Genomic DNA, 15,459 nt, shown 5'->3' with positions numbered 1-15,459 from the left:
GTGGAGGTTTCCCCCGGCCCTGCCGGGCACGGCCTGGTGCTGGGCTGCGGCGAGCACCCAGGCTGGGTGAGCCGAGCACGGGGACGGGAGAAGGCGCAGGACCTGCACCAGGGACACGTGCGTGTGCCCCAGCGTCTGTCTGCGCTCGTGCCCCTCTCAGGCGGGGAGCAGAGGCTTTCCTAAAATCCTGCCGTGAAATGTAGCTGTCGCAGAGCTCCCGCCGAGAGCGGTACGTGTCAGCATTCCGTCTGCACGGACCCGCAGGGGCAGCCGAGAAATAAACTGCTTGTGTTCCTCTGAAAAGCTTTCACTTACAACCCCTCCCCAAAACTGCAGCCCCAAATCCATTTGGTCGGTTTTAACTTCTCAGTGAAAGATTGAACAAGCTGTGAAAAGCATTATTTTGCAGGAAAAAAAAAAAAAAAAATCACCTATTAAAATTAGGGGGAAAACGCATTTGTCAGGGTGATTCTGATCATCTACAGGTATTTCTTTCACAACTCTGGAGGCTCAGCCATTTCCAACACACTATAGCCCTTATTCCCTCCTCTGGAAACATGCCTGTGCCTCTAACCACCGCTCCAGACCTCCCGCCCCACCCCATAATTCCTCCTCTCTCTGTCCCTGCCTCTCCTCACTGCCGTGATCACCCTGGATCTGTGCTGCTGTTAGTGCCCCGAAGCTTGTCTGTTGTCATCTGCTCCATGGTCCCGGTTGGGGAGAAGCTCTTTGTGCCCCCACACTCGTCCCTCCCACCGAGGTGCCCGGTGTTCTGACAGCATCCTTCCCTTCCCCTCCCTCTGCAGCCTGTGACCAGCTCGCTCTGGGGGTGGTAGCAATATTCGGACCTTCCCAAGGCTCCTGTACCAACGCCGTCCAGTCTATCTGCAATGCCCTGGAAGTCCCCCACATACAGCTTCGATGGAAGCATCACCCTCTGGATAACAAGGACACTTTCTATGTCAACCTGTACCCCGACTATGCTTCCCTCAGCCATGCCATCCTGGACCTCGTGCAGTATTTGAAATGGAGGTCAGCCACCGTGGTTTACGACGACAGTACAGGTGGGTTGAAGGACGTGCTTTACAAAAGGAATCCGGGAGATCTGGTGTTGTGGGTCCCATTTAGGAACTTTCCCAATGAACCCTTTTAGGAATGTCCCCGGATCGGCTCAAGGGGAGCCGGTTCCCAAGCGTGTCGAAGGCTCTGGGCCCCCTGCTGAGGTGTCTCATTCACAAAGCGCTCAGAAGCTGGGTGACCCTCAGCACCCCCACAGCCGACAAAGGGTCGAGGGGAGGAGGAATTGCGGGATCTGGCTCAGCTCGGCTGCGCTTGGCACCGCGGTGCCCATGGACACAAGCGAAGACCTTGGTCCAGGGCTGCCAGTGCCATTTCCCAGCTGAAACCGAAAGCACTTCTAGAAAAGTTTCTTGGTTTTGGGCTAATTCTGTAAACCACAGCTGACACAGGTCTTCCCTACAGAAAGCTGCTGATGGTGAAACAAAGCAAAGCACCGAGCAGCGCTACAGATAAAAACCCCACAACAAAAGACACATTGCAGAGCCTGTCCAACCTAATTCCACCAAACCAAATGGTTTCTTTAGGGGAGGGCTGATGAGAACACAGTTTGACATTCCTGTTTCGCAAATGTGGGTCACAGTATGTTCCCTTCGTGGCATATTCTAACGTATTTCTTCTGCTATGCAAAAGGGACGTGCTTCTCTTTTCCTCCCTGCGCTAGGCACCTGCTGAATTCTTCTTGCGACATTAGGCCAATAATTCCTGCTCAGCTGCATCCAGCATGGCTTAGTACCTTCTGCATAAAAAATAAATGGATTCTAAAGGTAGTAAGAAAGTTACAGGTAGTGATGAAGTGACCATGACAATCTATGCTCGTCATAAATCTAAGTGCATATTCATTTTTACCTTCTGCTGTTGCACATGGTAAATACTGAGGATATTAATTTCTTGTGTGGCTGATTATCACATTCTGTCCTTTCTCAAGGGCATATTTACTTAAGGAAACATGTCATGAGCCCAGAGATTCACAGATTCACAGTGTGGAAGGGGATGGAAGGGACCTCTGGAGATCATCCAGTCCAACCCCCTGCCAGAGCAGGATCCCCTAGAGCAGATCACACAGGAACAAGTCCAGGGGCTCTGGAAAGTCTCCAGGGAAGGAGACTCCACTCCCTCTCTGCGCCGCCTGCTCAGGGCTCTGTCACCCTCACAGGGAAGAAGGGTTTCCTCATGGTCAGGCTGAACCTTCATTTTCCAATTTATGGCCACTGCCCCTCGTCCTGTCCCTGGACACACTGAGAAGAGCCTGGCTCCATCCTCCTGACACCCACCCTTTAGATGTCAAAGCCTAGGACCAACCTGCTATTCCCTTCTTTCTACCTAGTGCAGGATCCCAGCTCTACCATAGGTGGCTGCAGGGAAACACCAGGAAAAGCCATTCTGCTTTGAACAACTGCTCTGGGACTGTGTGGGGGTTTAACGACTGCCACCTTGGCTTTGGTAGACCTTTAGCAATGGCCATTTGAGGGAGGGAGGAAAGCCCTGGCTGCCTTCCGTAACGTAACACGGGAAGCACTAACTTGCTGCGATGCACGGGCGGCGGGGCAGAGGCAGAGCTCTGTAACGCTGTGGGTTTGTCTTTGTGCCGTGCCTGAAGGCCTGATTCGGCTGCAAGAGCTCATCATGGCCCCATCGCGGTACAACATCCGGCTGAAAATCCGCCAGCTCCCGCTGGACACCGACGACGCCCGGCCGCTGCTCAAGGAGATGAAGCGGGGCAGGGAATTCCGCATCATCTTTGACTGCAGTCATCTGATGGCAGCTCAGATCCTCAAGCAGGTGAGCGGGTGCGGGAGGGCAAAGCAGAGGCCACCCCCGAGGGTCCCGTGCCTATGGGGTGGCCATATGGCAAGGAAAGCCCCACAGTCGGGGTGCTGACCTGCACCTCTCCCTCTGCCCCCACTCCCCAGCTGCGCTAAAAGCTGACATGTACATATTTCAAGGATACTACTGGATTTCTCTAGAAAATGTGGTTTTCATTGGAAAATTGGAAGTATACAAAAGAGACTGAGGGTAAGAACAAAGGAGACGGTGTCAAGGGCCGTGTCGGATGCAGCGCCGAGAGCAGGCTGCTGGCCCGCCCTGCTCTGCGGCTGTGCAGCCCCAGCCCTCTCCCTCCACCCACACAGCCCCCACTTCTGTCTAGCCAGGGCATCGGCCAGGACTGCGCTCCGGGCCACTTCTGTCACTGTTCATTTAGCCCTCTACGAGCTTTTCACGCTGGCCGATTTCAAATATCTTCCTTCCCTCCTGTGCTGCTCCATGCCCCAGGTTTGTGAAGACGTGCCCAGGCAGGGCTGGGTACCAACCGCTCTGCTTTGGGTCCGAGCATGCCCGCAGCCCTGCGTCTCGCTGCAAGCAGCCAGCACTGGGCCAGCCGGGGAGGGACAGCATCCTCTGTCCCTTCCTCAGCCCTGTGTGCAGTTCTTGGACTTTAAGCCAGATGTCAGTGATTTTCCATTCATTTGGTCTCTCTCCTTCCTGCCCGAGTTCCTCCAGTGGCATTTTTCGCAGCCCTGAAGGTTTGCTGCTCGCCCCAGCTCCTCCTCATTGCCAAGCGCCTTTAGGTTTCAGGGTCAATATGAGGCAGAGGAAAACGGTCTCACAAAGAATGATAAAAACCAGCCGGTGGAAGTGTTGCTCATATCAGCCCAGCAGGACGCTACCACATAGATTAAATAAATCCCCTGAAGGGCTGAGAAAGCAAGAGCATGGAAAGAGACTCCTCCAGCAGCCCGCCTGATGCGAAATGAAGGGAAGTGTTCAGAGAAATCAGAAAGCCTGGGAGGGATTATTAAAGAAAGCAATATAAGGGACTCATTGTCTCCTGCCTATTATTTTAACATGCTGGCTGTGTTTGGTGCTGTTCACTTATTATGCAGTTTATTATAGTTTATTGTGCCATCTGCTCTGCTCATCGCTGCGAGTGCACAGCGAGGAAGATGGAGGAGAGGGGGGACTAGGGGGAAAGAAGCCTTTCTAAGTCCTTCTGGCTGGTTTTGCGTGGCTGTTGGGTTTTTTTCAGGACCCAAACCCACGGATTTCAGCTCAGCAATGTTACATCGTGTATTTTTATGCAGGAAAGAGCTGTTAGACGTTTCGGAGTTTGGGAAGGTGCAGAGACCCAAGCCTGTCTTGCGGACTCGCACACTCTGAGCAGTGTGCACCACGGCCCTCCTGTCCCTCTCGCTGTTGGCACTCGCACAGACTGAAGAATTAGGAAGCTCAGAAACCTCATCTTTTCCCATTTTTTTTACCTATAGCAAGGAATGCACATCCAGAGGCACCACCTGCATTGGTGAAACAGCTATTTTCTGACCCATAGGATGGGATAGAAAAACAGGCTTCCCGGTCCCTACTCCACACTGCCCTCCTCATGCTCTGCTTTGCACAATCACCGAAAGGAGATGCTGGGTAAAGCCAAACCCATCTCCCTGGAAGAGGGGAGCCTGCTCTCGCTTTGCAGTGTTGGAAGAACACACAGAAAAACCTGAACACCAAAAAATGGCAGGGAAGAATGGCCCAACCTTCTGCTTGACCTGGGAACAAGAACCTTCATCTCTTATTGCTGTTATCTCCCTGTTGCACCATCCTGGTAACTGCCCCAGTTAGCGCTGCAGACGTCCGGCCTTGGGTCTTCGCTCCAACCACGCGAGTCCTTGGAGCCCCTTGGCCGCGCTGCCCGCCCAGGGCAGCAACAAGGTTCTCTCAAGTCTTGCGCTAAAATTTCCACTGCTTGGTACTGAACTGCACGTCTTTAGGTAACTGAAAACAGTCTGAGCAGCTACAGCCAACATTTGCTGGGGGAGCTCTGACAAGCACACGCCGTCATGCCGGGTCAGATCTTGCTCTCAAGTTATTTAAGGGCACATGCTCCCACAGCACATGCGTAGCGAGGCACTTCACTGATAATCTGGGCAGTATTTTTAAACTAGAGTAGTAAAGCTCCCCCCTTATGGATTAGTAATCCACAAGTAACACAAGAGCTGGCACGAAGACGTACAGATGACGTTGCCGCTCCAGTCTGGGTTCCTTGGAGTGACTGAGACATCAAACCACTGACATTTTACCCTCCTGGACAAATAAATCCTTGTAAAAACCTATCACAGAGCTAGGGCTGCTCTTGAGGCCTTCCCATCCTACCCCAGCTTCTCTGGCCTCGCTGATTTTTGGTCACTTGTTAATGCTTTACATCTGCGCTCTGGCTCCCCAGCTCCTCCATTCTCCTCGGCAGCTGTCTCTGAACAGTTGCTGCGCTCTGCAGCACACAGATGTGCCTGTCTTCACTTTAATGGAGCTCCCATTCTCATCCTGGCGATTGCCTGTAGCTTATCCACTGGGTTTATCATTTATTCATTTCCCCACACACCCACATGTATCCCACACGCAGGCTGTCCATCCTGGGCAGCTGGAGTTTGCTTCGTACAGCAGGTCTGGACTCCTCAGCCACTGCTGATCCCGCTGTAGGATCTGAACTGGAATCTCAGAGATCAGTCTCGATTGGTTCCGCATCATCTAATTGGTGCTTCACGTTCCTGGCTCCAGCTCCTCGCACCCGGGTGTACAGGTCCGGAGAGAACTGGGAAGCAGCCCCACAGATCCACTGGCCAGGCAGGGAGGAGGGGGCAGGGACACGCTGCCGCACAGACAGCTGCCAGGCTTTCTGAAAGGAATTTCCAGGCCAGAAATGGGGGGTAAAATCACACTCCAGAGTTATAATATCCAGGCCTGTAATCTAGATCCTTTCCTTTTCCCTTGTTTTTTGACATTTCACTAATTTTCAAACTGTCATTTCCTTCCTCGGAGCTAAATTCTGCCCTAGTAATTTCAGCAAAAACCAAAGAAGCAAACATTTCCTGGGGGGACTTGAAGTTGCTTTCCCATCAGTGGAGATTTTTAAGTGCTCTTGCATGTGTTTCTTCCAGAAAACATGCTCACAGGGTCAGCATCATGGTCAAAACCATGGGTATCTCTCCTTTAGCCAACCACCAACTTCAAGGTGACCCCTCTCACAGAGAGAAATGTGTTCCTCTTGCGCTGTGTTGGGCCTGGACAAGGGCATCCAGCCCACAAACCTCACGGAACAGCGTGTTCTCTCCAGTGCTCAGTTGTGCAAATCCCAGCAATCTGCAGAGCCATCCTTCATGGCAGGGCTGGCACACCTAGAGCCCGGGATGGCCAAGAGCCCTCGGGTCTGGACCACGATCTCCACAGGCTGAGGGATGGGGGATGTACCCACTCCCCAGCCCTGTGCCTCTGCTTTTACTGACCCATGTCTAAACCGGCACTACATTAATCTGGTTATTGAACACGGGAAGGAGGAACACACAGACAGAGGGACGCACAGACGAGAGCTGCATGCTATACAAGTGGACCCTGAAGGGCAGGGGGTGCAGAGCACCAGCAATACACGTGTCAGAAATATAAAGCCTTTCCCTTAGCCTCTTAGCCAGTGCATGGACTTGTAACTGTAAGAACAGGCTGCTTTGTGGTCATTCTGCACAGGTTTGTGTAAGGTGGCTGTTGTTTGGTATCCGAGAAGGAAAGGCAATCCCTTTCTCCCAGCCAAGCTGACAGAGGCAAGCCTGTGACCCTGGAAGATGCTGCACCAGGGTGGCCCGTGAGCACGGCAGTGTGCCACAGCATCCCGTCTTTCTGGGGCATAGCAGCACCCAGAAATGCCACCGGCTCCCATGGGAGCTGGACACCGAGGCTTTGCTGCTGTTTCAGAAAGGTTCCAGGACCACAGTTCAGCACTTAAACACATGCTTCCTGCCGGCTGAGAACAGCTGAACTGCTCCATGGGACTGATCCAGAATCCAGCTTCTGCGTTTCTGGGTCTGTCTCCTGCTGCATTTACCAGAGCAGCTCTTCCCGGGTTTATGTTGCATGACTGTTGTTATATTCTTGTATCCACTCTCACTAACCTCCTCTCCCTGCTCTCCTCAAGGCCATGGCAATGGGAATGATGACAGAATACTACCACTTCATCTTCACCACTCTGGTAAAGTATCTAATATCCGCAAATGCCTTTTATGCTCGCTGCTGAGCTGGAATTGGAAGTGAGGAGGTAGCCTAAGCGGCAGGAGAGCTGGCTGGGCGTTGGGAAAAGCGGTGGAGTGGGAAAAGCAAGGGCAAGGGAGGTCTGGTACCCTAACCAGAGGGCAGGGGGGGACAGCTTTGGGCGCTCATTCTGGGGGACGTCAGTCTTTCCTTTCGCTGCCTGCGAGGCCGCAGTCCCGTGAACAGGATCTGAGGGGACTGGGTTTCAGTCAGCACTGGGTGTGTGTTTCTGTGTGTTCATCTGGCACCCCCTTAAAAGCCAGGAGCAGCCCCGCTGCGGGCAATAGTTCCATACTGCAGGTTTATTTTGCATGAGAAGGACTCAGCGTGAATTAACTGCACTCTCATTAAACATGGGCCAGTTCTTCTCTGACTCCGGGAGGCATTTCGGTTTGGGTTTTTGGCGTGCCGCTTTTGTTTCCATTTGGGATGCTATTGTCTAGGATACTGTTGAATTTTGTGCGATTTTGAAAAATCCAATTTATCTTTTTGCCTTTAGGAAAGGAACAGACTAAACTAACCCTTAAAAACTGCAAAATTTATTTTCAAATGCGAAAGACATTTTAATTACCCCGCTGCCATTATCTATTGCAGGCAGCTTTGCGCATTCCCAGATAACCTCCTATTAATCAGCCCCAGCCGAGCCTCGAGTACATTTCTTGTGTAGGTACAGCCTGGGGGTGGGAAAGAGGAATTATAATAAATTAATAGATAAGCAATCACAATTAATGCCACTTTCCTGAAATAACAGTTATATCATGGGAAAGATATTTTAATCTGTCATTCCTTAAGGCAATGTTTTCCTAGCTCGCAATGCATGTGCTTCAGCTCCTACAGTACTAGACCCATGGGGTGCTAATGAATTAGTCTATTATGTTATACTGAATGTTTCTAAAAGGTCCCTAGTCAATACTGAGCACAGTGCATCAACACTTGGCATGAAATGCTTCGACGTTTTGCTAGGCAGCAAGACTACAGTTCACTGACTGCAGCATGAAGAGCCCCAGCAGCCTTTTCTGCCAGAGGAGGCACAACCTTTGCCTAACGCAGGCACAGCCTGCACAGCCTGCAAGTCCCAAGCAGTGACAACCCTCTTAAACTCAGCACTTCCAGGAGTTTCTCAGCAGCTCGTAAAAATGAGTCCTTGCAGATAGTGCCCTCGCTGCTGGCTCTTCGGGTGGCCTCAAGCAGTTCCAGCGGTCCGGACAGCCAGAAGCGGGAATCTCTTCCCCTGCTGTGACTTGACGTAAGCCACTACTCCCCCATGAGGCACCAAACCAAACCAGCCTGGCCCTCCATGGGTGGGATCAGCAGGTACCCTTGTTCAACTGAGCATACCCGGGGCTCGTGACACGACGCCAGTGTGCTGGGGACTGGGCACAGCAGAGGTACCCCGCAGAGGTAACAGCACCCATTCATGCGGCGCTGTGCACGCATCCCTCCCGTTACAGCCACAGCTGCTCCTCCCAGCAGCCACCCCAGCAAATCCATGCCCAGACAGGGATCCTTGGCAATCCGTGGCCGGCACGTTACCCACGAGCTTTTTTGCACAACAGCAGCCGGAGGATGCCCTTCCGGCTTTTGCAGCGTCCCACTGAGGATGTTGATCCCATGAGGATCAGACCTCAGCACTGCCGCCTACGACCGATGAACAGATTTGAACTGGGGAAGTGGGAGAGCCTGTGCAAGAAGGGGAAAGAGCTGCAGAGAAACACTGAGAATAAAACTTTCTTAAAGGTAGTAGGATGGAGGGGAGAGTTAATGTGGAGCACAGGAAATAGTGAGTGAAAGGGAATGTAGATGAGGTGGGAAACAGAACCAGATGTTTCAATTTGTGGCTGTGCAGGAGCCAAAAATCCAGAAGAAACTGATACAGCGATTCCCACCCTCACCTCTCCATGTTCTGACACTCAGCTCGTATTCCTAATTACCCTCTAATTCCAGGAACTGATAAATCAGGTTGCAGCTGAGATTTGAACTGGAACCAAAAAGGGACCTGAGAGGAGGTTGGCTTCTGTAGGAACTTGGTGAAAAGAAGGGTCAGTGGAGAGGGGCAGGATGGGGAGGGCACCCAAAATCCTGGTGAGATCTGAAAGGTGCCCAGGACAGGAGATGGAGACCATGAGGTCTGGGGCCCAGCGGATCAGATTTGTCACATACGGTCACATTCTGAGGGGGAAAAGATCTGCTTTTGCAACCAAAAATCATTTTCCCACAGTAAATTCCACAATACAACTGGAAGAAAGTTAGGAATACTGAGCAAATGGATCTATCCCACTGGGTCAGGCCCAGGACGGCCCCACACCCTCATTTCCAGATGACATAAGCATCCGTCGGAGGTTAAACCACTGTGTTTGCCCCCGGTTACCGCAGGTCATTTGAAAGTCAACATTACGACCCGGTTTTCACAGTGCCCTTTAACAAACCATGGAGGTTTGTATGTGCAATATTTTCCAGGGAAAAAAGCCCCAACGAAACAACAGAGCCCCTGCACTCTGCTGTGGGTGTGATTAATGGCTCGCTCCCCGGCCGCACCTGCAGACTAAACCACAGCATCCATCAGCAGCACGCCTTGGGGCGCAACGGCAGCGGCCAGCGCTTAAGGAAAAGATCAACCCCCCCCAAGCTTATTAAAGCAAACCAGCTGTACCAATTCCTAGTTCTCCCACTGAAAATGAAGTCTGGGTTGCTGGCAAGTGCCGATTTTGTCACGCTTTGCTTAGGGCGGTGTGGTTTAGGACCAGTGCTTCTCCAGCTCCCCTGAGGGCGGAACAGAGCTCGCTGCACGGGCGCTGTGTCTGGGTGAACCCACAGCCTGGCTACAGCCTACAGCACAGCCACGTAGTCTCATACCGTATTTGAACTCTTCTTAATCCCTTGTGAGAGCAATGAACATCGTTCAGGCTAAACTCCAATTAAGTATGTCCCCTCCAACAGATGGGGAAGCCTAGACTGTCCTTCTCCATCACATCCATTCGTGCTCCCCCTCGGGTCAGCTGCCCAGGGGTTTTGCTGCGCGCTTCAGCGGTGGTGTAACCCCAAACTACTCAGACTAGTTACTGAGCGCTGAAGATAATCCCTGAGCCGAAGTTAATGTCTAGACGTGCGGCAGTGCCAAGAGATGCATTAAAGACACGCCTTGCTGGGGCCTCCGAGTGCCCCTCTCGCTGCCTGCCAAGCGATGCTCGTGGGCTGGCTGCCAGCAGAGCTGAGGGCTGCCTGGCCGTGGGGTTTTTTAATCGTATAAAGGGCACTCTCATTCATTTGCAGACTGTGTAGGCTGGTCGTAATGTCATGAAATGCGTCTTAGTTCCTCTTTGATAGCCGTCTGCAAATTGGCATTCTGCATTCAGAGTCAGTCTGTCGTCTGCAGCACCCTGCGGGCTTCACACTCACAGCAAATCCTCGTGGAAAGGCCCCAGGGAGCTTCGGATACAGGCATTCTTGCCCCCTCTGCCCCACCTTGGTTCCAAGGCTCCTTTTTCATGGTTACACAGAGCAATCCTGGTTTTCTCCCCACAGTTCACTCGCTTCTTACATGTCAAGAGGGAGCTCTTTGGCAGGGGTTTCCCTCTGCTGTGGGAGGGTGAACCCAATGACACCCCAATTCCACCAACAGCCACATGTCTCTGCAAGCAGTGACAGATGGCAACAGACAGTAGAATCCTCCAAATTCATGAGGGCATCGTCCCACCTCCCACCTCCTGCAGGCTCTGCCTTCTCACTTCAAACACAGACATGAACCCATGCAGAAAAGACAAACAAAACAGAGCTAAACAACATGTTTAAACCAGTTTCTCTCTTTGAAGGATCTTTATGCATTAGACCTAGAACCATATCGCTACTCTGGAGTGAACCTGACCGGCTTCCGGATCCTCAACGTGGAGAACCCGCATGTGTCCTCCATCATTGAGAAGTGGTCCATGGAGCGGCTGCAGTCAGCGCCCAAGGCAGAGCTGGGACTGCTCGATGGCGTGATGATGGTATGAGATGTTTAAACAAAGTGCAGATGAAGTCTGGGAGGCGGAGCAGAGTGGTAGGAAAGGCAGGAACATCTGTTAAGGCCTAAATGTCATAGTTACTGGTTGGTGTAACAACTCATCCCAGGTACCTTTCCCAAGGTGGCTGCTTGCATTCCTCAGTAACGGTCCCCCAGATGCAGCGAGATCGGTGCTCACCTTTTGCAGACTCAGCTGCCAACAGATTTTCTATTTTTGAGAGACTGTGCTCCTTCCCGCCCCTCCCTCCTTACCAGTAAAAAGCTTCCTCTGGGACCAGCAGAACTGAAAGCTTTCAGTTCCAGAAAGGGCTGAGCACAGTGAGGAATTGCCCTGGCTATCTCTTGCTGGGAACAAGAGGGAGCTGCCATCAGCTGGATGTTGTACCCCTAGTCCAAGCACAGCCGGATTTCCCTGTGCTCACCTGTCAGTGTTCGCTGACCTGGAAGGGGATGGGCTGCCTGTGCCCCAAACCCAGAGCACCAAGGGAAGGGCAGCCTCTCCCTTCAGCTGCTCTCCACAAGCCCTGTTCCAGCTCCAGGCAGGATGATCGCTTGGCAAGTCCCTCTGCCCAGCCCTGGGAGCAGCAATGCTCCCGTCCCACTGGACCAGCCAGGTAGCCAGGGCCTGTCCCGGGGGGTTGCAGGGCTCCAGCTGCCATTGCCTCCCCAAGCAGAGCCGAGAGCATCTCCCAGGCTGGGAGCACAGCACACGGCTGCACTGGGCCAGGCACTTCGCTGAGATTGATGCTGGGAAAAAGAGCCAGAGCTATGTCCAGAGATGGGCTATGCTGCAGCTTTGATGACTCCTTTTAGGGTCTGATGGCAGCTCTGCTCCGCTGAGTTACTGCTCGGAAGGTACAGCACCTGCTCGCCCATCTGTCTTCCCTGCGAGGCTGTCTCCGACCCCCATAATTGCTGACTGGCTCCCTCCTTCCCTCTCTCTTTAGATCTGCCAGAGTCCACCCCAAGTGGCAAAGCCTCCCAGACTTTCACCTTGAAACGGCTCCTCGTACCCCTCCTGTTTTTTTTTTCCTTAGAGGAGAGCCCCACCACTCTCCTTTAGCCTTCCACTTCCCTGCAGCGTTGCCCACAGCTGCAGCATCGCCCTGCTGGGGTCCCCCCCGATGCTGGCTCCTCTCCCATTCCCTCTTCGCTTCTTCGGCAGGGATGCTGCCTTTCATCTGTGTTTGCCTGGTGTCTATCCCAGCGGGGCCCTGATCTCAGCTGGGCATTATAGTACGTAATTCACCATGAAATTGCTTGGACATACTCTTCTACCGCTTCTCCCCCAGCCCCAAACTGACTAAACCTGTCCCTGCTGCTGCAAATACAAGCCCATGGGACGCAGGCCGGGCACTTGCTCTTCATGGTCGGGTGCCGAGGGAAGGGCAGGTCACGGGGACGGCTGCCAAGGCTGGAGGATTTTCTCCACAGCCATGTCCTGTTCGATATTTGCCCAGTTGCTTGGTGTATTATTTTGCTTTATTGTGTTTTATTATGCTGCTGCTACGCTCACATCTGTTTTGTAGCTTTGTGAAGCCAGCAAAATAATGTATTTTCACTAGGAGGTCTTACCATATCGGAGTGAAAAATAAATCCAATTCTCTTGATCAGTGTTTGGAGGTGAGAAGGAGCATCTCAAATTGAATCTAAAACCATCACATTATATGGAAGAAAAAAAAATAATTCTCCCTAGTTCAAATCACTGAACTGCGAGAAGATGTTACAAATCTGTGAAGTCCTGATTTCAGTGACAGTTTGGGTCATTTTGGAAAATTCCATGCCCACGGACAAGCCATTTAACTTCTCTGTTCCCTATTTCCCCATGTATAAAATAACATGGATAATATGTTCCCATACAGGGCTTTTTACACTCAGACAAAAGAGGCCAAGGAAGACAATCCTGTTACTCCCTCCCACGTTCAGAAACTGCCAGCTTCCTTGTGTGACACTATGCTAGGAACAGCCGCAGACAAATAATGTTTTCACAATCCCTCATTTTAAGGCAGAACTATGACCTTTTAGTCTGAAGAGCCCTGTAACAGCCAAACGCGCCGAGAGGCTCTGCCGCGTGCCGAGCTATGTGCTTCGAGGACGTGTTTTCCATGAGCCGTCAGAGGTTTACACAAGCCTTGCATTAAGGCTGATGCATTTAGGGCAATCCCAGCACGAGACTGGGATCCCAGTGCACCTCGAGAGCCCAGCCCTGCCCTCGGAGCGCTGTTTGTAGGGGTAGACACGTGGGGGGGCAGCAGGGGACCAGGACCAAGAAGCCCCCAGCTCTGCTGGGTGATGGGCAGGGGTAACTCAGAGCGGGTCCTTCCCTGGTGCTTTTTTTCCGAAAGCCTCCTCGCTCCAGATCCACTATGGTCACAAATGCTGTTCCCTTTACTTCAGACAGACGCTGCCCTCTTGTACGACGCGGTGCACGTGGTCTCCGTCTGCTACCAGCGCGCCCCGCAGATGACCGTGAACTCCCTGCAGTGCCATCGGCACAAAGCCTGGAGGTTCGGCGGCCGCTTCATGAATTTTATCAAAGAGGTAAAAGCACGATTTACGACCGGAACTGCTTCCCACTAACGCGAAGCTGCAGCAGCAGCTGCTCGGTGCAGGTCGCGAGGCCCGTGGCGGAGAGGCTTGGCAGGTGTGGGGTTGTAAAAATTCCCTCCTCCCACCCCGGGCAGGTACAACTGGATGGAAGCAGATATACACCAGGCTGCTGAGCACACCCAGAAAGGAAAAATCCCATCTTTGCCTTCAAAATAACATCCGTGCATCCAGGCCAATAAACCAAACCAAGCCGAACTCTCCCATGCTGTCACCAAGACTTGCCCTGGCCTCTTCATGCAGCAAGAGCAGCTGGGCCGCTCTCTCCGAGGCCGTTTCTTAGCAGAGTGATGGCCATTTGCCTCTTAGAGGAACATTTGCTCCGTGTCCACCAAGGGCGTTCAGCGCAGCTCAATCCCAGCGGCAAAGCCGGCAGCGCGGCGCGTCTCCACCTGCGTGCTGATCAGCGGCAGCGGATTTAGCGAGCAGGGAGCCAAGGGAGCGGGGATGTAGCTCCCTGTTTTCAGTCATCATGATTTCTCCCTGTTCAGCCCACGTAATTCTTTGTTTGCATCCGGCTTAAGCACGCAAGCAGACAAAACCAGGGCTGTTTATGAGCAGCGAGCTCGCCAAGCGAGCACAGCGCAGGGAGGTTGCTGAGGGGTGGCGAGCCCTGCGCAGAGAGCCCCCGGGCATGCACCCCTGCACACACCCTCCTGGGGTTTGGCTCTGCCTGCAAAAAGGAGCCCTCACATAGTAAAAAACGGAGGCAGAGCTGCAGGGAGATAGTGCAAACCCTCCTAGATACATCTTTGTGATAAAACCCCCTTATTTACCCACCGGCCCTTTTAAACTTCCGTGCCTGTGTCCCTTAACATAGGAAGTTATGAAACCGGCTGCAGTACGGGATGCGGGATTGGGCCACATTTAAACGGCCGGATATAAGACCCCTTGAAGTTTTTGAACAAAAGGCAGTAGGGCACATTGTGAATCGCTACTGCGATCTGTGCCGCGGTGTCACCTCCAGACCCCAGCGGACCCTGCGTGCAGGCAGAGAAGTGCACCCAGATCGCGCCCACCCCGGGCACTGCCCGAGCTGCTCGGTGTGCAGGGGAGGAGATGGGAAGAGTGATTCCCATTGAAGAGAGACAACGGACTTTCTTCTTAATAGGCACTGACGATGGTATGTCTCCTCTCTCCCCCTTTTTGCTGTTCTGCTTACTGCTGGGGAGCCTCGCCCCAGCTGGCTGCCAAAAGAGAGTGTAAATAATTCGTTTGGTTGGCTCCTTTTGCAAATTACCCTGAGCCTCCACACTCCAGCGCCTGCCTGTTGTTTCCCTTCCTGGCACGGTGTCAGCTCGTTGCAGGGATAAGCCTCCTCCCCGTTGCAATCAGAACACACAGTAATTGCTCTCTCTAAACTCCTGTCAAGACAGAGCAGCGCACAGAGGAGCTCCCCCCTGCCCCCAGAGAACTGTTCCCTCGGCCCTGGGCTCCCCAACAATGGCACCGACTGTGCCGGATCACTCCCCAGGGGAAGCCGTGGGTGTTCCCGCTCGCCTGGGTGCAAAGGGGCTGTGACATCCCTCGGCCCTGGGCTCCCCAACAACGCCAGCACCGTGGCCTCGACTGTGCCGGATCACTCCCGAGGGGAAGCCGTGGGTGTTCCCACTCGCCGGGGTGCAAAGGGGCTGTGACGGTGGCCCTGGGTGCCATCCGGGCTCCCCAGGAAGCAGGGCCTAGCGCAGGCAGGCGGCGCGGGGGTACGT

At 53.1% G+C, this 15,459-nt stretch overlaps 1 protein-coding gene across 1 annotated transcript in view; it reads left to right on the top strand.

The window, feature by feature from the left end:
• Positions 1-15,459, top strand: part of GRIK3 (glutamate receptor, ionotropic, kainate 3) — a 67,404-nt gene that overhangs the window by 16,556 nt on the left and 35,389 nt on the right. The window contains exons 4-8 of the mRNA XM_010160692.1: positions 807-1,064; positions 2,678-2,859; positions 7,031-7,084; positions 10,953-11,126; positions 13,541-13,684. Of these exons, the coding sequence (XP_010158994.1) occupies positions 807-1,064; positions 2,678-2,859; positions 7,031-7,084; positions 10,953-11,126; positions 13,541-13,684 (812 nt within the window). The remainder of the gene's footprint in view (positions 1-806; positions 1,065-2,677; positions 2,860-7,030; positions 7,085-10,952; positions 11,127-13,540; positions 13,685-15,459) is intronic.

This window comes from Eurypyga helias, unplaced genomic scaffold, assembly GCF_000690775.1.
Source record: "Eurypyga helias isolate BGI_N326 unplaced genomic scaffold, ASM69077v1 scaffold13431, whole genome shotgun sequence".
NCBI lineage: Eukaryota > Metazoa > Chordata > Aves > Eurypygiformes > Eurypygidae > Eurypyga > Eurypyga helias.
The sequence above is the reverse complement of the archived record's forward strand: the minus strand, read 5'-3'. Positions and strand labels throughout refer to the sequence as shown.